The 22134-nt window shown below is 44.1% G+C and overlaps 1 protein-coding gene across 1 annotated transcript; it reads right to left on the minus strand.

Moving 5' to 3' along the window:
* Window positions 1–5879: 5879 nt before the first annotated feature.
* Window positions 5880–22093, minus strand: si:ch211-156j16.1 (serine-aspartate repeat-containing protein I). The gene is made up of 4 exons (XM_024375502.2): window positions 21621–22093; window positions 9003–9392; window positions 8553–8661; window positions 5880–7314 (listed from the first exon to the last, which is right to left on the minus strand). Exons 1-4 carry the CDS (start codon window positions 21685–21687, stop codon window positions 7308–7310), a joined length of 573 nt encoding a protein of 190 aa, XP_024231270.1. The 5' UTR covers window positions 21688–22093; the 3' UTR covers window positions 5880–7307.
* Window positions 22094–22134: the final 41 nt, after the last annotated feature.

Raw genomic sequence — 22134 nt, forward strand, 5'->3', positions numbered from 1 at the left:
GATCCTGAGGCCATTGTAAGACCCATTTTTTAAAGTTATCTTTGACCAACAGATGCATATCTGTATTCCCAGTCATGTGAAATCCATAGATTAGGGCCTAATTAATTAATTTAAATTGACTGATTTCCTCATATGAACATGTTCAGTATACATACCTAGTACTGTAACAAGTAGTTATGTTATAAAATTATTGAACATTTGAATAAATGTTTTACAATATACAATACACACAATATACCAGACGATCACACCAGAGATATCAACAATCATGACAATACAAACAAAAGCTACAACTTTTATCGAAACAATAGAAGTATTTACATACTGTCAAGAGTTTAGATCATAATTAACAGAGTACACAAAGTTATATTCGTACAGGGAGGAGTTAACAATACAATATTATCATGTTATACTCGTATAAAAGACAATGTCCTCCCCTCTTCCTTACCAAGTAGGTCAATTATTTAGCATGAAGAACTGTTAAGATCTGTTAGAGCTTGGCATTTTACATCCCTCTTTTCAACCGTGGAGGCCCAATCTTTGTTTATCACAGCCACTGATCGCTCTAGACTGGCAATATCTTGAAAATATGATAACTACATTTGTGGTGAGAGGAGTGTGAGAAAAATGACTTTATTAATGTATGTACCCTGTTTACCTTCCTAGTTTACCTCAAACTCTAGCCTGGCCTCAGAGCCATACGAAATATACTTTACATATTTCTGAGCACCTCCAAGACGTATGACACCTACTAAAGGTCTAGTTACTCGAGACAGAAACTAAAGTATTCTAAACCTAACCCAATTCACCTAACCTGCTACGTAAATTCACCTAACATTTGTTGTTTTAGTTCTCCTAACCTTTGTTTTTAGTTCCCCTAACCACCAACATAAATGATCCTCGTAATTCTTGTTTATTATTATTACCAGTTATTACCTGTCTCCTCCCCATCATCTACACTGATTGAAGTGGATTTAACATGTGACAAAAATAAGGGATTATAGCTTTCACTTGGATTCATCTAATCAGTTTATGTCATGGAAAGAACAGGTGTCCTTATTGTTTTGTATACTCAGCGTATATACCATTTAGCAGAAGCTTTGATTCAAAGTGACTTAGTCATGCATACAAACATTTTACCTATGGGTAGTCCCGGGAATTGAACCTATTATCCTGTTGTTGCAAGCACCATGCCCTACCAAATAAGCTACAGAGGACCACCTAACCTCTGTGCAGTAGATGCTGGACAAGCTAGGTTGTTTTGTAGCACAAACACAATTTTATAATGAAACTCAGCAAAAAAAAGAAATGTCCTCTCACTGTCAACTACGTTTATTTTCAGAAAACTTAACATGTGTAAATATTTGTATGAACATAAGATTCAACAACTGAGACATAAACTGAATAAGTTCCACAGACATGTGACTAACAGAAATGGAATAGTGTGTCCCTGAACAAAGGGAGGGTCAAAATCAAAAGTAACCGTCAGTATCTGGTGTGGCCACCAGATGCATTAAGTACTGCAGTGCATCTCCTCCTCATGGACTGCACCAGATTTGCTGTGAGATGTTACCCCATTCTTCCACCAAGGCACCTGCAAGTTCCCAGACATTTCTGGGTGGAATGGCCCAAGCCCTCCCTCCAATCCAACAGGTCCCAGACGTGCTCAATGGGATTGAGATCCGGGCTCTTCGCTGGCCATGGTAGAACACTGACATTCCTGTCTTGCAGGAAATCACGCACAGAACGAGCAGTATGGTTGGTGGCATTGTCATGCTGGAGGGTCATGTCAGGATGAGCCTGCAGAAAGTGTACCACATGAGGGAGGAGGATGTCTTCCCTGTAACGCACAGTGTTGATTGCCTGCAATGACATCAAGCTTAGTCCGATGATGCTGTGACACACCGCCCCAGACCATGACGGACCCTCAACCTTCAAATCGATTCCGCTCCAGAGTACAGGCCTCGGTGTAACGCTCATTCCTTCGACGATAAATGCAAATACAACCATCCCCCCTGGTGGGACAAAACCCCAACTCATCAGTGAAGAGCACTTTTTGCCAGTCCTGTCTGGTCCAGCGATGGTGGGTTTGTGCCCATAGGCGACGTTGTTGCTGGTGATGTCTGGTGAGGACCTGCCTTACAACAGGCCTACAAGCACTCAGTCCAGCCTCTCTCAGCCTATTGCAGACAGTCTGAGCACTGATGGAGAGATTGTGCGTTCCTGGTGTAACTCGGGCAGTTGTTGTTGCCATCCTGTACCTGTCCCGCAGGTGTGATGTTCTGATGTACTGATCCTGTGCAGGTGTTGTTACACATGGTCTGCCACTGCGAGGACGATCAGCTGTCCATCCTGTCTCCCTGTAGCGCTGTCTTAGGCGTCACACGGTACGGACATTGCAATTTATTGACCCTGGCCACATCTGCAGTCCTCATGCCTCCTTGCAGCATGCCTAAGGCATGTTCACGCAGATGAGCAGGGACCCTGGGCATCTTTCTTTTGGTGTTTTTCAGAGTCAGTAGAAAGGCCTCTTTTAGTGTCCTACGTTTTCATAACTGTGACCTTAATTGCATACCATCTGTAAGCTGTTAGTGTCTTAATGATCATTCCACCGGTGCATGTTCATGAATTGTTTATGATTCTTTGAACAAGCATGGGAAACAGTGTTTAAACCCTTGATAATCAAGATCTGTGAAGTTATTTAGATTTTTACGAATTATCTTTGAAAGACAGGGTCCTGAAAAAGGGACATTTATTTTTTTGCGGAGTTTATCATACATTTGCATACATACATGTACAAACTTTATTACATTAATGCCAGGATGCAATCCGATTGCGTGTTGTAGCGTGCTTGACATTTAAAGGTAATTTCCGATTGAGCTGACGTATGCAGTGTTTACCGTGAATTTCAAACTCTACGAATGTGGGAACGTGCATTGTCAACAACGCCTGGTCGGAATTGAACACTGGCCTATAACACTATCACATTTCCAGTCACAAATTAACTCACTTCTGCATAGTGGGTGCTGGATAATCTAGGGTACATGTAATGTTTTTTCTCCACAAGATTTATTGGGACTTTCTATTGGAATATTTCTGCTTGCCTGGGTTACTGTAGTGCTGCATATTTTCCTCCTGTTCTGCCATCCTGAGTCTACAGGCCTGTGAAACAGTCCGTCACCTAGTGAACAGGACAGGGGCCTGTGGTCGGGGGCTGTGCATGTGAGTGAATAGTGAGTTTGGGGGGGGGGCAACCATAAAAACCCAGGCAGGAGGGCACAAGCACAAAGCTTTATTTCACACATACACACACACAAAGCTCATGTGTGTGCAGACGGACAAGATAGATTTTTTGTGTGGCTGTCTGTGCCTCTCTGGGCTTCTGCATGAGTGCTGTTTTTGTCTTTGTGTGTGAACTGCACATGTGCGTGCGTGTATTTGTACAGTATGTACCCGCGTGTATACAGTGCATTCAGGAAAGTATTCACACCACTTGACTTTCTCTACATTTTGTTACGTTACAGCCACCATACCCCATAATAACAAAGTGAAAACAGGTTGAGACATTTTTACAAATGTATTAAAAATAGAAAACAGAAATACCTTATTTACATAAGATTCAGACACTTTGATATGAGACTCGAAATTGAACTCAGGTGCATCTTGTTTCCATCGATCATCCTTGAGATGTTTCTTCAACTTGATTGGAGTCCATTCAATTGATTGGACATGATTTGGAAAGGCACACACCTGTCTACATAAGGTCTCACAGTTGAGAGTGCATGTCAGAGCAAAAACCAAGCCATGTGTTCGAAGAAATTGTCTGTAGAGCTCTGGATTGTGTTGAGGCACAGATCTGGGGAAGGGTACTAAAAAATGTCTGCAGCATTGAAGGTCCCCAAGAACTCAGTGGCCTCCATCATTCTAAAATGAGTTTGGAACCACCAAGACTCTTCCTAGAGCTGGGCGCCCGGCTAAACTGAGAAATCGGGGGAGAAGGGCCTTGGTCAGGGAGGTGACCAAGAACCCGATAGTCACTCTGACAAAGCTCCAGAGTTCCTCTGTGGAGATGGGAGAAACTTCCAGAAGGACAACCATCTCTGCAGCACTCCACCAATCAGGCCTTTATGGTAGAGTGACCAGACGGAAGCCACTCCTCAGTAAAAGGCACATGACAGCCTGCTTGGAGTTTGCTAATGTCTAATATAATATCTAATTGAACTCTTTGACCTGAATGCCAAGCGTCATGTCTGGAGGAAACCTCGAACCATCCCTACGATGAAGCATGGTGGTGGCAGCATCATGCTGTGGGGATGTTTTTCAGCGGCAGGGACTGGAAGAATAGTCAGGATTGAGGGAAAGATGATCAAAGCTAAGTACAGAGAGATCCTTGATGAAAACCTGCTCCAGAGTGCTCCGGACCTCAGATTGGGGAGAAGGTTCACCTACAAAAGGACAACGATCCTAAGCACACAGCCAAGACAACGCAGGAGTGGCAAGTCTCTGAATGTCCTTGAGCGGCCGAGGCAAGTCCTGGACTAGAACCCAACCTAACATCTCGGGAGAGACCTGAAAATAGCTGTGCAGCAACGCTCCCCATCCAACCTAACAGAGCATGAGAGGATCTGCAGAGAAGAATGGGAGAAACTCCCCAAATACAGGTGTGCCAAGCTTGTAGCATCATACCCAAGAAGACTTGAGGCTGTAATCACTGCCAAAGTAAAGGGTCTGAATACTTATGTAATATATTTATATTTCAGTTTATTCTTATTTTTTTACATAGAATTTATACAAATCTGTTTTTGCTTTGTCATTATGGGGTAATGCATGTAGCTTGAGAAGGAATTGTATAATTAATTTTCATTTTTAGAATTAGGCTGTAACGTAACAAAATATGGAAAAGTCAAGAGGTCTGAATACTTTCCGAATACATTATACATTATAATGTATACAGTTGTGGTGTACATTTGCATTGGATATGTCTGTATGTGTATGTGAGTGTATGCATCAACATGAGGCCAGCCCAGGAAGTGACTCCACCCTGGAGCAATGTACAGAATTTGACGTAGCACCTCCTGTGGGCCGTGGGGGGAAGCCCATTTAGGCTACATGTGTACTGGCAGGAGAGCAGAGCTGGTGAGCTTCACAACAGCCCATAGCTTCTCCATCTTCTTCCTCTCAAAAGACTCCATTGTTCCCAGTGTGGAGAGAGAGAGAGCAGAGCTAAAGGGGGCTGAAGCTGGCGGACTGGGGCAGTGGGCGTTGGGACGCTGCCTAAAACCACATGGAGGAGAGAGCAAGACACAGGCCAGCTCTGTGTGCTTCACAGCTCACTGTTGGAGTGCTGCCCCAAGTTAGCAGTGTCGTATGAAAAACTCCACAACACATCATAAAAAATACACACCTAACTGTCAGAGAACCACCCTGGGTGTCGACAGCCAACCAACGGACTTAACGGTCTCAAGCAACCCAAACAACCCCCCCCGGGGACTGCATTTGACTGTTGTTTGTCTTGATTCACTGGAGCAGTGTTGTAATTTTGTGCATTACCTGACTGGACCAATCAGCTTTCGCCGCCGACTTCTGCAAGCTGGGTAGTGGTGTGTGCTACTTTTACACTAAAGTATATGGGAAACAGTTTGAGGTAAAAAATTGCAGTGTCATGAGCTAATTCATTCCTTGCTGTTTCACCACTACTTATTTGGTGTTCGACATTCTAGGGAGAGTTACTTGTGAATTGTTTTACTTGATAGAAAGTGTCATGGAAACAAATTTGATAAGCAACAGCTAAGAAACAAAGGAGCAACGAAGACAATACAACATTTAAATTATACCAACGCATACTTACATTTTTTTTTTTAAACTGTCGTAAGCCAGTGTATATTTGTGGAGTGTTTTCACTTTTTTATTGAAACCGTATGAACAAACACAATGCAATTAAATAAAAGGACTTGAAGAAATCAGACAGTAAAATGAAAGACCTAGAGTTGATAATATGGAGCAAAAGCAGAACATAAATGTCGTCGCAAACGATTGCAGTGTCTAAAGCGGATTCATTAAACAATTATCATCACTCATTCAGTGCACTTATTAACTGAGTTCTTAATGCAAGCGGAGCTAAGCTGAGACTGAATGATTTTTACACCCGTTAATGACTACTAACGGTTATAAAGAAAATGTGTGTGTATTTTTGCTTGGTATACTCTATCCCAACTAAAGTAAGCAGAAGTACGGTGGATACATTATAAAAGACAATACTAGCAGAATGGGGGCTAATAACCACTACCTGTACATGGAACACATTTTTTGGTGAAACCTGAAGTCGTCAAAACTGTCCTATTGGAATGGGTGGCAGTTAAAGTACAGTCAATTCACATTAATGTACTTCAATAGTAACATCTCCAAACTATCCATGGAATACCAGAGACAGTGGCACAAACCCTTCTGCTAAATTTCACAGATATGTACTAGGTTTTTATGTCAGTGTTAAAGCTGGCAGAATGTCACGTTGCACTTGCAAATGAGCCGTCTTTTCATTGGCCCCTCGCTAACCCCCAGGACATGAGCACAATGTCGAAACAACTTCTGCATACAGTGCTTCATATAGTTGTTGGAACATTTCTGTAGTGAGGGACTCATTGGCTAGGTGTTAAGGTGACAAAATACTAATGTGGTTGGTTTTTCAGAGGGATTTTCAGTTAGGTCCATTGGCCACAATAGCCTTTGGCTGCTTTGCAATGTTCCATATACTGAATGCTATAGTGAGCAACTGCAACATATGATAAAGTAATAACTATAGTCCCTTTGCATGGTATATACACCCCGTGGAATTCACAACATTCTCTCCCATCTCCTTTTTTCCATATTCCCATTTTTTCTTGTATAGGTCCTCTTCACCAACTCTAATGCACATCTGTGTTAATGTACACACCCTTGCATAAGAGAGAGCGTTTTCTACCAAAAGTGAGATAATCCCTTACTCCCTTATTTTTACAAATCCAAATGAAAGACCCTGAAATTCACTTTGACATCTTGTGGGCAACCTTTTTTTCAGTTTGGTTGTTGGTATGGGGGTTTGCTGTGTGGTTGTACAGGACCGTTGATGTCAATGGCTCCGTCTTGGGATTGGGGGAGAAGAGGAGAAGTGGGCAAACATCCTCCCCCACACACCTTCCCCTCCTTTTGTCAACAGTCCAAGATCCTGGTTAAGTTAGAGTGCTGGTAGAATGCTTGTTTAATGACAGGAAGTTACATAGATCAGAATTGCCAGAACTTTTTGGGGACTTCCTGTCTTGCAGCCTTTCTCCTCAGGGGCTGAGGGATGAAGCGAGAAGGAGAAAGAGAGTAAGACAAATAGGCCAACACACACAAACATCTGGTTATGCCTCATAAAAAATGTCAGTTGATGATTGAAGATGGTTTGGAAAATAAAATATAAAAACCTACTTGATTTATGATTTTAAAGATAACACACATACAGAACATTACTTTTAGTAGATACTGTAGTTTTAAATGAAATATCATCATTCATAAATATAAGGAGTCTCTATTGACCCCAAAATGAGGTAATAAAACATGGATTCATGTAATTTAATTAATTCACACACCTCAATATACTGGGTGTTATCTTGGTTATGGACACTGTACAGACATTTTGGGCCTGGGATAAGGATATAGCTTGTTTTGTATGGTTTTACATAAGGAGAAACAGACTTGAAATCATGGAATTTGTGAAAGTAAAATGTATTAAATTCCAAATCTAGTCAATCCATACAAAGCTTTTCAAAATGGACCAAAGACAACAACAAATATCTTTGAATTAGTTATCGAGATAGAACACTCAAGAGGACAGCCTTGAACCATGGAGAGTCAGGGGGTTAAGATGGTTAACTGGGAAACAATCAAAGAGAAAATTATAGAAACCAAGATGCTCCTTTTTTTGGCAGCCCTTTTCTTAGCAGCAGCAGCAGCAGCAGCAGCAGCCGCCCTATGGCATAGAAAACGCTCCCTGTTAGCAGACAAGCACATCCCCAGACATGACAGCATTCTCAGAGGAAGAGGTGTTGTAGAGAGTACAGCAGCTGTCTGTTGGAACATGCTTCTTGTTCCCATTTAAAAAGTTAATAAACACAACTTCCTTTTCAAAGAAATTCAGACACTTCTATTTGAATCTATGATTCAAATATATTATGTTCAGAGGACCAGTTATGGTTGAACAGTGATGCAGGTTGTGTCTTACCTATTAAAACATATTCTTCATAACAACCCATACACCAATTTCACCATTGTGGCTTAAAGGGATAGTTTGGCCCTTTATCTACATCCCCAGATTCAGATGAACTCAGGATACCATTCTTATGTACTGTATCTGCATGCGTAAGTTGTGGAAATGTAAGAGTATTGTGCATGGTTTTATGGTAGCTTCATGCTTCTACAGCATTCTTAGTCCTCTAATGAGATCATGGCAAACAGGACATGCACACTGTGTATGCGTGCACGTGCATGCCTGCACTCAATCTAGTTCCATATGAGTATCCCTTGGAGGAACTTACGAGTATTTGCCCATTCTCCTCACCACGGCGATCACCACGGCGATGACAATGATCACTGCCACCAATGCACCAATCCCAATACCAACCACTTGTCCAGAGCCCATACCCTCTGTGGAAGGAACACAAAGGCTGAGTTACTCCACCAGAGTGATCTCAATAGGGACACAACAACACGTTTGGTGAAAGAACAGGAAGGAAACCGAGAGAAGGAAAAGATAGATGTAAAGACAGAACAAAGACAAAATCCACTGAAAGGAAATAATTAAAATTAAGGGAGAATCGGGCAAAGCAATCTCATGGTGTCTTGTGCTCTACATATCATTGGCCTCTATTTGATAATGCTATATGGGAGCAGACAGACTGTAGCATTGGGAGGGTTTCTCAGTTTCATGGTCTCTCTATATCTATCTAATTACAGATATCTCCTGTCCTGAGATCCTCAGTACTTACCCTCTGGTTCCTCCACCTCCACCGCCTCCTTAGCCTCTGCAGCTGTCGTGGCCTCGGCTTCGGGCACAGCCGGGGCCTCGGTGTGGATGGCAGGGGCGTTAGTTGTGGCCGCCTCCTGCTTGGCAGCTTCAGTGGCAGGGGCAGGGGCTTCGGTCTCCACAGGAGCGACCTCCGTGGCAGCAGCCTCAGTAGCAGCGGTTTCTTCTCCGGCAGGGGTGTCCGTTACGACATCCTCGGCGGCAGGAGTGTCCGTTACGACATCCTCGGCCGTAGCTTCGGGTTCAGCTGAAGGGGCATGGGTGACTACGGGATCTTCCTCTTTGAGGGCCTCGGTGGCCTCGGGAACAGCAGGGGAATCTGTCACCAGCTCTACTGGTGTCACCAGTGTGCCTGACGAGAAGCAAAGAGAGGTCAGAGACTGGTAGAGGAAAATAAACAATATTCACACACCCTGAAGAGAGAGACTACATTTGTTGATGACATACTGTACATGATCATTTATTTTTTCATGTGATGTTAATATCCTAAACAACAGCTCATGGATTCCTATTCACCATTTGGTTTCGCTGTCATTTCACAATAGTTTTGAAATGTAGTAGCTGGAAAGAGAGAATGATGGTTGGAAAGTACCTCATTTGCAAGGGCATGGTGAAATAATTTGAGAGAAAAACTACGTGAATATTAACATTCTTCCTTGACATTATGTTCCCAGTAATTTTCTCTCCCAGCCTAAGGCTTGACTCATCAGTAGCAGTGAGAACATGGCTGCCACATCCCATGACTGAACAAACATTGGTCCTCCCTCCCTCCTCCCCAGTCCCACCCACCCCTCTCCATCCTGTCTTGGGCTGTGTTTGCGCACTCGCATGCCCCGCCCTCTGCCTCATTTGCTGTAAAATGGAGTCTCCACCTTAATAGGCCCTAGATTGGACGGCAGGAAGTCAGCAGATGAGGGCTTACCATTAAAACACCAAGAGGAGTAAGAAACAATGGACAATTCGGTATAAAACAACACAACTACAGTAGATGCTTAACAGTTATTGCGCATTGCTTGAAAAAACTGGATCCAAATTACTCGAATGTGTTGGAATTAGTTGTTTGTGATGTTACCAGAGAGACCAAAGATCTGCACGATCTCAACCTAAACAAAAATCCTCTCATCTGGCCATTTTTGGATGGCAATAACAGTTGGAAAGGAAGCTCTTTGAGCTGAGCTCAGTGGAACGTCAATGCTTGTAGTGAAATGTACTATAATCTATCCTATAATTGTATGAACCCACTTGTAATAAGAATTGCCTCTTTGTTCAAAGGGTTGGACCGCAAAGTAGAAGCTGAGTGAGACCTTACTGTAGCGCTCTACAAATCAAGTCCTATCTGTGCCTGTTCCCTTCCAGACCACAACTTTGCTTGGACAGCGCAGCTTCGAAATTATTAAGTAGAAGTCCATTTTAGTGGAGGACTAAAATTATGGTAAACTTGCAAACTTGCAACGTGTTCTGCTGCAGTCTCTCCTTTTCCCTGAGAGTACTCTTTGCCCTTTCAAATCTGCAATATGAAACTTCTCTGAGCTCAGATCTGTCTTAACTTAGAACCTGACATCATTTCTTTGCCGTTTCACAGAGATTCTTCAAAACCCTTTACAATAGAGAATGCTTTACGAGGTTACAAATAACTCTCTCTCTCATTGTCCCACAACTGCCCCATTATTCTTAGTCACCTATTTGCTCAAATTCTCATTAGCAACAAGCAAGTTTAAATATAACTTGCTTGCTTGTTATAATTAAATAAAATGCTTGTTCTCCAATGACTTTGCTGTTTGTTTGGAAAGTCTGATGATAAAGTGCCATTATGTCCGCTGCTCATAATAAGCTCTAAGTACTATTTCCTTCCAACTGTGCTGGCTCATACAGCTGTGCTAGTGAGTAAGAGAACAGGATTGTTGCCCTGTCTCCTTCTCTCTCCCTCCCTCCTTACCACTATGCTTCTCGCTCTCTCTCTCTCTTCTCCCCATCTTCTCCCTGCCATGCCCCCACCCCATGAATTAAGTTGCTCCTGATAAAGATTTTGGGAATGCTGTAACGTTAGCTCTGCAAGAGGAGAGCGGGGCGAGGTGGAGAGGGCGGAAGAGCGGTGATAAAGGGTTGATTGAAGCCGGAACGATATAGAGCCCAGCGGCAGCCACTTTCATTTATTCACTCTCTCACTCATCCTGCTCCATGAACAGGGGCCTAGTTCCACAGTCTGTCTCAGGTTTAATGTCCCATTATAGCCTGACCTCAGAGCAGATGTGGTTGTGACAGAGGAGGCTGGTGGGGGGAGCTATAGGAGGACGGGCTCATTGTAATGGCTGGAATGGAATTCATGGAACGCTATCAAACACATGAAAACCAAATGTCTGACGCTGTTCCACCTATTCTATTCCAGCCATTACAATGAGCCCGTCCTCCTATAGCTCCTCCCACCAGCCTCAACTGGTGTGTGAGTGTGTGTATGTTTGAGTTTCAGTGTGTGTGTGTGTATCATCAGCTCCCTAAATCACCGCTGAGCAGTAAAAGTCTGTCTCGATGACCCTGCTTTAAAATTTCTCTCAAACAAGATCCTTGGGGAGGAGGGGGGACCATAAAAGGCAGGCAAACAGGCAAAAGGGCGAGAGTGAAAAGTGAGAGAGTGACAGAATACAGCAAAGGGCCGGGAGAAGGTGGGGCCCGTATTGGGTCGGGATCCTGCCTGTCGGACAGTAATGGCATCGTGAGGGAGAACAACAGAGAGGGGGAGAGAGAAAAATATACATTGTGAAAGAGGGAAAGATAGCAGGACAGATCCATCACCATCAGTTGCCACTGAGGGACCCCCGTGTGTGTGTGTTGCATGCGTGTGTGTGTTGCATGCGTGTGTGTACATTTAGGGGGGAGATAGGCCTGTGCTAAGCTGTCTGTAGACAGGTAGGGCCCATCTGCAGATGTATGAGGGAGTGTGTCTGCTGTGGTCCCGGAGCCAAAGAATGTTGTTCCTTAGCTGGGGAGGTATCCTCCCATCCCATCTCATCACGGTATGGCCTAAGCAGAACCGCTGGCCTCCCATGCTAACCGTATGAGTTGCACTTTGAGTTGAGCAGGAGAGGTCTGATTGCCAGAGTGGAATATTCCCACGGGCTCTTATCTTAGACGCAATAGTGTCCACATATAGGCCATGTTTTTTTCCTCGAGTAGAGATATCCCACTGGGCAAAAACTAGTTGAATCAACATTGTTTCCACATAATTTAAAACATAAAAAATCAAGGTGATGACGCTGAATCGTGGAAAACTTATTGGATTTGCAAAAAGTCATCAACATAAGGAGATTTAGTATTTTTTTCAGCCAACTTTTAATCTCAATCCAATGACATGGTGACATTTTTTGTTGATTTCACGTTGAATTCGTGTTAGTTGACAACTCAACCTAATGTAAATTTTAAAAATAGACTTGTCCTCTTCTGGACAACATAACTGAGGCCGCCGATGGCACACGACTTCTGCCAAGCCGTATATCCTGTGAACTTAAAAAATATATAGGCTAAATATCACCAATATATCTCAAGCTAACTGCTGCAAAATATTGAGTCACCAAAACAAATATAGCGATAAATCCAGTGAAACTCATGAATCTATTATTAAGTCAACTTTAACAGCACATTAAGTTAACCCCCCCTTTTCTCCCTCCTCTTGGCAGCAGCTAATAGGGATTCTTTATTTTTTTATTTGATTTAACCAGGTAGGCCAGTTGAGAACAAATTCTCATTTTCAACTAGGACCTGGCCAAGATAAAGCAAAGCAGTACGACACAAACAACACAGAGCTACACATGGAATAAACAAACGTAAAGTCTACATATCACAATAAAAAAGTCTATATATAGTGTGTGCAAATGAAGTAAGATTAGGGAGGTAAGGCAATACATAGGCCATAGTGGAGAAATAATTACAATTAAGCAATTAAACACTGGAGTGATAGATGTGCAGAAGTTGAATGTGCAAGTAGTGATACTGGGGTGCAAAGGAGCTAAAAAGATAAGACAGGGCTTTACCTAGCTAAGACTTATAGATGACCTGGAGCTAGTGGGTTTGGCGACGAATATGAAGCGAGGGCCAGCCAACAAGAGCATACAGGTCGCAGTGGTGGGTAGTATATGGGCTTTGGTGACAAAACGGATGGCACCGTGATAGACGGCCTCCAATTTGCTGAGTAGAGTGTTGGAGGCTATTTTATAAATGACATCGCCGAAGTCAAGGATCGGTAGATAGTCAGTTTTACGAGGGTATATTTGTCAGCATTAGTGAAGGATGCTTTGTTGCGAAATAGTAAGCCGATTCTAGATTTAATTTGGGATTGGAGATGCTTAATGTGAGTCTGGAAGGAGAGTTTACAATCTAACCAGACACCTAGGTATTTGTAGTTGTCCACATATTCTAAGTCAGAACCGTCCAGAGTAGTGATGCTAGATGGGCGGGCGGGTAGCAATTGGTTGAAGAGCATGCATTTAGTTTTACTTGCATTTAATTAAGAGCAGTTGGAGAGTTGTATGGCATTGAAGCTGGTCTGGAGGTTTGTTAACACAGTGTCCAGAAGTATACAGAATGGTGTCGTCTGCGTAGAGGTGGATCAGAGAATCACCAGCAGCAAGAGCGACATCATTGATGTATGCAGAGAAAAGAGTCGGCCCGAGAATTGAACCCTGTGGCACCCACATAGAGACAGCCAGAGGTCCGGACAACAGGCCCTCCGATTTGACACACTGAACTCTGTCTGAGAAGTAGTTGGTGAACCAGGTGAGGCAGTCATTTGAGAACCCAAGGCTGTTGAATCTGCCGATAAGATTGTGGTGATGGACAGAGTCGAAAGCCTTGGCCAGGTCGATGAATACGGCTGCACATGGTCTTTTATCGATGGCGGTTACGATATAGTTTATGACCTTGAGCATGGCTGCGGTGCACCCGTGACCAGCTCGGAAACCAGATTGCACAGCGGAGAAGGTACGGTGAGATTCGAATTGGCCGGTGATCTGTTTGTTAACTTGGCTTTCGAAGACCTTGGAAAGGCAGGGTAGGATAGATATAGGTCTGTAACAGTTTGGGTCTAGAGTGTTTCCCCCTTTGAGGAGTGGGATGACCGCGGCAGCTTTCCAATCTATGGGAATCTCAGACGATACGAAATAGAGGTTGAACAGGCTAGTACTAGGGGTTGCAACAATTGCGGCGGATAATTTTAGAAAGAGAGGGTCCATATTGTCTAGCCCAGCTGATTTGTAGGGGTCCAGATTTTGCAGCTCTTTAAGAACATCAGATATCTGGATTTAGGGGAAGGAGAAATGGGGGAGGCTTGGGCAAGTTGCTGTGGGGAGGTGCAGAGCTGTTGACCGGGGTTGTGGTAGCCAGGTAGAAAGCATGTCCAGCCGTTGAAAAATGCTTATTGAATTTCTCGATTATCATAGATTATCGGTGGTGACAGTGTTTCCTAGCCTCAGTGCAGTGGGCAGCTGGGAGGAGGTGCTCTTATTCTCCATGGACTTTACAGTGTCCTAGAACTTTGGGGAGTTTGTGCTACAGGATGCACATTTCTGTTTGAAAAAGCTAGTCTTTGCTTTCCTAACTGCCTGTGTATATTGGTTCCTAACTTCCCTGAAACGTTGCATATAATAAATACAGCAATATGAATTGAGACGGCTTAACAGGAGCCACAAGAAATATATCAAGTTAAAGTCCAGAAAGCCATCAAATGATACCATCAGTTCACTGTTTTATACGTTTCTATGCAGTCATGTGTTTTTTTCTTTCTTCTCTTCACTGTGTCTGGGCCTGTGGTGTAGGTGTAAGAGGAGTGAGACATTCATGTTCATGCTGACAGTGAAGACACACCAGCCCTTGGTTTGGCTATGTTGTGGAGGTGCCCCCTTGGCCTTATGGCTGGACTCAATTACCCTCTGTCAGTGCCTGCCACACCAAACTACACCTCTGTCTGGGGCTACTGCGTTCACAAGCTAAAATAGCCTCCACCTTGGCTGACTCAAACTCAGATGGATCTGTATTTTCTCTCCACACAGATTTGGCATAAAACAGGCAAGCCTACATCTTCAAACTTGAAACTTTTGAAAAGCTTAAAAAAAAGGCATGCTGGTGACGTAAGAGATGCTTTCCTGAGTTGATTTTACAGCGCACGTCTCATACAGTGCATTCGGAAAGTATTCAGACCACTTGACTTTTTCCACATTTTGTTACATTACAGCCTTATTCTAAAATGTATTAAATTGTTGTTTTTTCCTCATAAATCTACAAACAATGCCCCCATAATGACAATGTAAAAACAAGTTAAGACATTTTTTTCACATTTATTACAAATCAAAAACTGAAATATCACATTTACATAAGTATTCAGACCCTTTACTCAGTACTTTGTTGAAGTACCTTTGGACGCGATTAGATCCTCGGGTCTACTTGGGTATGACGCATGATGGCGCCGACAGAGATGGTCGCCTCGCTTCAGGTCCTTAGGAAACTATGCAGTAATTTGTTTTTTTATGTATAATTTCTTACATTGTTAGCCCAGAAAATCTCAAGTGTTATTATATACAGCCGGGAAGAACTATTGGATATAAAAGCGACGTCAACTTACAACATTACGACCAGGAATACGACTTTCCTGAAGCAGATCCTTTGTTCGGACCTCCACCCTGGTCATGGAAACTTATCCCAGAGGCCAACCCAAAACAACGCGGTCGTTGCAGGGGAGGCAGACGGAGCGGCCTACTGGTCAGACTTAGAAGGCGAGCACACCATCCACCGCTTCTGAGAATATTACTCGCCAATGTCTAATCTCTAGACAACAAGGTGAACGAAATTAGGTTACGAGTTGCCTTCCAGAGAGACATCAGCGATTATAACATTCTCTGTTTCCTTGGAAACATGGCTCACTCGGGATATGTTGTCAGAGTCGGTACAGCCACCCGGTTTCTTCGCACATCGCGGTGACAGAAACAAACATCTCTCTGGTAAGAAGATGGGCGGGGGTGTGTGCCTTATGATTAACGATTCATGGTGTAATCATAACAACATACAGGAACTCAAGTCCTTTTGTTCACCTGACCTAGAATTCCTTACAATCAAATGCCGACCGCATTATCTACCAAGAGAATTCTGTTCGATTATAGTCACAGCCGTGTATATCCCCCCCAAGCAGAAACCATGACGGCCCTGAAAGGACTTCTATGTAAACTGGAAACCATATATCCTGAGGCTGTATTTATTGTAGCTGGGGATTTTAACCAAGTTAATCTGAGTACAAGGCTTCCTAAATTCTATCAGCATATTGAATGCGCGACACAAGCTGGTAGCATTCTGGACCATTGCTACTCTAAAGCCCTCACCTACCTTCCCTTCGGCAAATCTGACCATGACTCCATTTTGTTGCTCCCAGCCTATAGACAGAAACTAAAACAGGAAACGCCTGTGCTCAGATCTATCCAATGCTGGTCTGATCAATTGGATTCCACGCTTCAAGATTGCTTCGATCACGTGGACTAGGATATGTTCCGGGTAGCCGCAGACAATAACATTGATGTATATGATGACTCAGTGAGCCAATTTATTAGCAGGTGCATTGGTGATGGTGTACCCACTGTGACTATTAAAACCTTCCCTAACCAGAAACGGTGGATTGATGGCAGCATTCGCGAAAAACTGAAAGTGCGAACCACCGCTTTTAATCATGGCAAGGCAACTGGAAACATGACCGAATACAAACAGTGTAGCTATTCTCTCCGCAAGGCAATCAAACAAGCAAAGTGTCAGTATAAAGACAAATTAGGGTCACAATTCAACGGCTCAAACCTTAGCATGTAGCAGGGTCTACAGTCAATCACGGATTACAAAAAGAAAACCAGCCCCGTCCCGGACATTGAAATCATGCTCCCAGACAAATTAAACAACTTCTTTGCTCGCTTTGAGGACAATACCGTGCCACTGACAAGGCCCGCTACCAAAGCCTGTGGGCTCTCCTTCTCCGTGGCCAACGTGAGAAAAATATTTAAACGTGTTAACCCTCGCAGGGCTGCCGGGCCAGACAGCATCCCTAGCCGTGTCCACAGAGCATGCGCAGACCAGCTGGCTGGTGTGTTTACGGACATATTCAATCAATCCCTATGCCAGTCTGCTGTTCCCACATGCTTCAAGATGGCCACCATTGTTCCTGTCTCCAAGAAAGCTAAGGTAACTGAACTAAATGACTATCGCCCCGTACCACTCACTTCTGTCATCATGATGTGCTTTGAGAGACTAGTCAAGGATCATATCACCTCCACCCTACCTGGCCCTGGGTCTTAATCCTGCCCTGTGCAACTGGGTCCAGGCCGCCCCAGGTGGTGAAGTTGGAAACAACATCTCCACCCCGCTGATCCTCAACACTGGGGCCCCATAAGGGTGCATTCTCAGCCCTCTCCTGTACTCCCTGTTCACCCACGACTGCGTTGCCATGCACACCTCCAATTCAAATCATCAAATTTGCATATCACACTACAGTGATAGGTTTGATTACCAACAACAACGAGACGGCCTACAGGGAGGTGGTGAGGGCCCTCGGAGGTGTCAGGAAAATAACCTCTCACTCAACATCAACAAAACAAAGGAGATGATCGTGGACTTCAAGAAACAGCAGAGGGAGCATCCTCCCATCCACATTGACGGGACAGTAGTGGAAAGGGTAGAAAGTTAAGTTCCTTGGCGTACACATCACGGGCAAACTGAAACGGTTCACCCACACAGACAGCGTGGTGAAGAAGGCACAACAGCGCCTCTTCAAACTCAGGAGGCTGAAGAATTTTGGCTTTTCACCTAAAACACTCAAACTTTTACAGATGCACAATCGAGAGCATCCTTTCGGGCTGTATCACCGCCTGGTACGGTAACTGCTCCGCCCACAACCACAAGGCTCTCCAGAGGTTGGTGCGGTCTGCACAATGCATCACCGGGGACAAACGAGCCACTGCATGTTCACCCCGCTATCTTCCAAAAGGCGAGGTCAGTACAGGTTCATTGAAACTGGAACCGAGAGACTAAAAAACAGCTTCTATCTCAAGGCCATCAGACTGTTAAACAACCATCACTAACAGAGTGGCTGCTGTCAACATACAGACTCAAATCTCTGGCCACTTTAATACATTCAATAAATAGATTTAATAAAAGGTACAGTATATACTGATTTCTATACCATCTACTGCATCTTGCCTATGCCGCACGGTCATCACTCATCCATATATTTATATGTACATATTCTTATTCATCCCTTTACATTTGTGTGTTTAAGCTAGTCATTGTGAATTTGTTAGATTACTTGTTAGATATTACTGCACTGTCAGAACTAGAAGCACAAGCATTTCGCTACACTTGCATTAACATCTACTAACCATGTGTATGTGACCAATAAAATTTTATTTGATTTTACAAGCTTGACACAACTGTTTCTCCCATTCTTCTCTGCAGATCTTCTCAAGCGCTGTCAGGTTGGATAGGGAGCGTCACTGCACAGCTACTTTCAGGTCTCTCCAGAGATGTTTGATTGGGTTCAAGTCCGGGCTCTGGCTGGGCCACTCATGGACATTCAAAGACTTGGCCCGAAGCCACTCCTGCACTGTCTTGGCTTTGTGCTTAGGGTTGTTGTCCTATTGGAAGGTGGCCCCAGTCTGAGGTCCTGAGTGTTCTGGAGCAGTATTTCATCAAGGATCTCTCCGTACTTTGCTCTTTCTCTCGATCCTGACTAGTCTCCCAGTCCCTGTCGCTGAAAAACATCCCCACAGCATGAAGCTGCCACCACCATGCTTCTCCGTAGGTATGGTTCCAGGTTTCCTCCAGATGTGACGCTTGGCATTCAGGCCAAGGAGTTCAATCTTGGTTTCATCAGACCAGAGAATCTTCTTTCTCATAATCAGTTCATTAGGCGCCTCTTGGCAAACTCCAAATGGGCCGTCATGTGCCTTTTAACGAGGAGTTGCTTCCGTCTGGCCATTCTACCAGAAAGGCAGTGGTGGAAAAAGTACCCAATTGCCGTACTTGAGTAAAAGTATAGATACCTTACTAGAAAATTACTCAAGTAAAAGTAAAAGTCACCCAGTAAAATACTTTTTGAGTAAAAGTCTAAAAGTATTCGGTTCTAAATATACTTAAGTATCAAAAGTAAAAGTATAAATAATTTCAAATTCCTTATATTAAGCAAAGCAGATGGAACCATTTTCTTGTTTTTAAAATGTATTGATAGCCAGGGGCACACTCCAACAATCAGACTTAATTTATGCATTTGTTTTTAGTGAGTCCGCCAGATCAGAGGCAATAGAGATGACCAAGTATTCTCTTGGGTGTCAAAGAAAAAGTAGTGAGTAAAAGGTACATTATTTCTTTAAGAATGTAGTGAAGAAATAGTAAAAGTTGTCCAAAAAAGTTTTTCTACTTAAGTACTTTACACCACTGCATAAAGGACTGATTGTTGGAGTGCACTAGAGATGGTTGTCCTTCTAGAAGGTTCTCCCATTTCCACAGAGGAACTCTGGAGCTCTGTCAGAGTGACCATCGGCTTCTTGGTCACCTCCCTGACCAGGGCCCTTCTTCTCCGATTGCTCAATTTGGCAAGGTAGGAAGAGTCAATGCTGCAGAAATGTTATGGTACGCTTCCCCAGATCTGTGCCTCGACACAATCCTGTCTCGGAGCTCTACACACTATTCATTCGACCACATGGCTTAGTTTTTACTCTGACATGCACTGTCAACTGTGGGACCTTATATAGACAGGCGTGTGCCTTTCGAAATCATGTCCAATCAATTGAATTTACCACAGGTGGACTCCAATCAAGTTGTAGAAACATCTCAAGGATGATCAATGGAAACAGGATGCACCTGAGCTCAAGTTTGAGTCTCATAGCAAAGGGTCTGAATACGTACGTAAATAAGGTATTTATGGTTTTATTTTTTAAATATATGTGCAAAAATGTCTAAAAACCTGTTTTCGCATTGTCATGATGGGGTATTGAGTGTAGATTGATGAAGATAAAAATGTATTTAATCGATTTTAGAATAAGGCTGTAACATTACAAAACAGTCAAACAGTCAAGGGGTCTGAATACTTTCCGAATGCTCTGTATGTGGTGTGTGAGGGCACACTTGAATCACTTTACAAGCAGGCATGGACAGATGGCACTGACCTGGGTCTGTAGCCAGATGTGCTGGAGTGAGTCTTTTAAAGGAGAGCGGCTCAGACAAAGCTCATTTTGAGTCAGGAGGGGCTTGGGAGAGGAATGCATAGGGAGTCAACTGGGTAAAAATAATTAACAGGCTCTTTTCGGATCATGTGCAGGTTTTTCTACTTATTTGATTCATGTAATTTTTATTGTCAGGGCGTGGAGCAGAGAGGAGCAGCTTTAAGAGTTGACGCTCTTCGGGCCTTCGTGAAAAGGGCCCTGGTCGGTAAAGGTTGCCGTTTAAAAATAAACCCCCCTCAACTGTGCCCTGGCCCGGCCCTAGACTCATCAACCGGGAGTAGGGGGAATAGTAGGAGAGGAGGGGTGCGGCCGGAGTGGGGGTTGAGGGGGGCTGGTAAAGCTTGATACCCTGCCAAAGATGGGTAAATGTGGATGGGGCGGTGGGCCATGGCAGTCTAACAACATGCGGTAGAGGTGGGGCAGCAGGCAGCAGCCCTCACTGTTAAGCCCTCACGTAGCCGGGTGTTCTCTCTCCCGGTCACATCCATATGACAGTCTTAAATATAGAGCTACTTTCTATTAATACCCACACACAAACTAGTCCTTCTGTACTCTGTCTCTGCTCACTTTTCTCCCTCTCTCCCTCCCCATGGGGAAAGGATTTCCTACCTAGGACTTGCAAGGGAGAGTGGGAGAGGGAAAGAGAAAGATAGGGAGGGTAAAGCTTTCGGATAAAAGTGTACAGTGTGTATATTTGGTCAGACCCGAGCACTGTTTGGTAGCCTTCCAAAGGATATTCCTTTTTCTCCCTGCCGGCGGCCAAGAAATCATGAGCACAAGGCACAAGACCTCGCACCATTACATCACATTCCCCCTTGTGTCTCCGAATCCAACTTTCCTCCTCACCGAGGCTTGAGGAAGGAGTGTGGGGGGAGGGAGAGAGAGGGAACTGTTAGAATCGACACAGACTATCCACCCAGTCGCCCTTCTTTATTACATTAACACCCTTGGCCAAGGCTCTTCTTTTTCCATTCAGGATGATCCAAAGCAATTCACTGCTAAATGAAACGCACAACTTATATTTAGAGGAGAATTACAAGAGGCCAATACCACAGCTGTACACATTTCAAATGAAAAAATAACTACTGTGAAAAACAAAATAAACATCAATCAAACCAAAAAGGTGTTTTCACTTTTCCTTGAGAGAGAAACTTTAGAACTAAGGACAAAGAACTAAGAGCAGCCTCAAGATTCAAATTCACGACGCGGCAGGATACAAGCCAAACAGACAAAGGGTGTGTGAGTATGATAAGAGATGTGTGGTGTGGGAGTGTGAAAATCAGGCAGAGTGGCCAGACAGAAAAGACAGTGTGCCATGAGGGCTCGAGCCCTGGTTGTTGACTTACTTGCGTGTGCGACGGCACAGAGGTGGCCGACCAGGGCCAGCAGAAGCAGCCGCTGAACTTTGATCATGATGTCAAGTAGTCTTCTCCTCTGGTTAATGGTGTACAGAGACCCCCAGGGCAAAGAGCAACACTAGACCCTTTCACACACAGCACCACATGCACTGGCGTCTCCAGGGAGAAAGGAAAAAAAAGAAATGTCTTGAGGAAAAAGTTTCCAAAAATGTCCCAGGGAACTTGTTGTTAGAGACACGGACGGTCAGCAGCAGTAACGGCAGACGGCACGGCTTTGGAGGCTGAGGGAGAAAGGCGTGGAACGCTTGATGGATGTCGACAGGGCAGGAGAGAGAGAGCGAGAGAGAGAGAAAGGATCTGGCCGGCTACTTGGTAGAATGGAGAGAGACAGGCACAGGGCAAGGGAAAGAGAGAGTGTGAGTGTGTCGGGAGTGGAGGACGGGTGCTGGTACTTTCGGGGGGTGTGATGGTGAGCAGGGGGCTGGGCAGTGTAAGGTGGTCT

This window comes from Oncorhynchus tshawytscha, linkage group LG16 (assembly GCF_018296145.1).
Source record: "Oncorhynchus tshawytscha isolate Ot180627B linkage group LG16, Otsh_v2.0, whole genome shotgun sequence".
Classification (NCBI taxonomy): domain Eukaryota; kingdom Metazoa; phylum Chordata; class Actinopteri; order Salmoniformes; family Salmonidae; genus Oncorhynchus; species Oncorhynchus tshawytscha.

What these genes read in the sequence shown, in the direction of transcription:
- si:ch211-156j16.1 (XM_024375502.2), bottom strand. Translation starts at nt 21,687, where the DNA reads ATGATCAAAGTTCAGCGGCTGCTTCTGCTGGCCCTGGTCGGCCACCTC. An exon ending in CTGTGCCGTCGCACACGCAA is followed by an intron (nt 9,393 to 21,620) that starts GTAAGTCAACAA and finishes GCTTCTCGTCAG; the next exon opens with GCACACTGGTGACACCAGTA. An exon ending in GGAGGTGGAGGAACCAGAGG is followed by an intron (nt 8,662 to 9,002) that starts GTAAGTACTGAG and finishes TTCCTTCCACAG; the next exon opens with AGGGTATGGGCTCTGGACAA.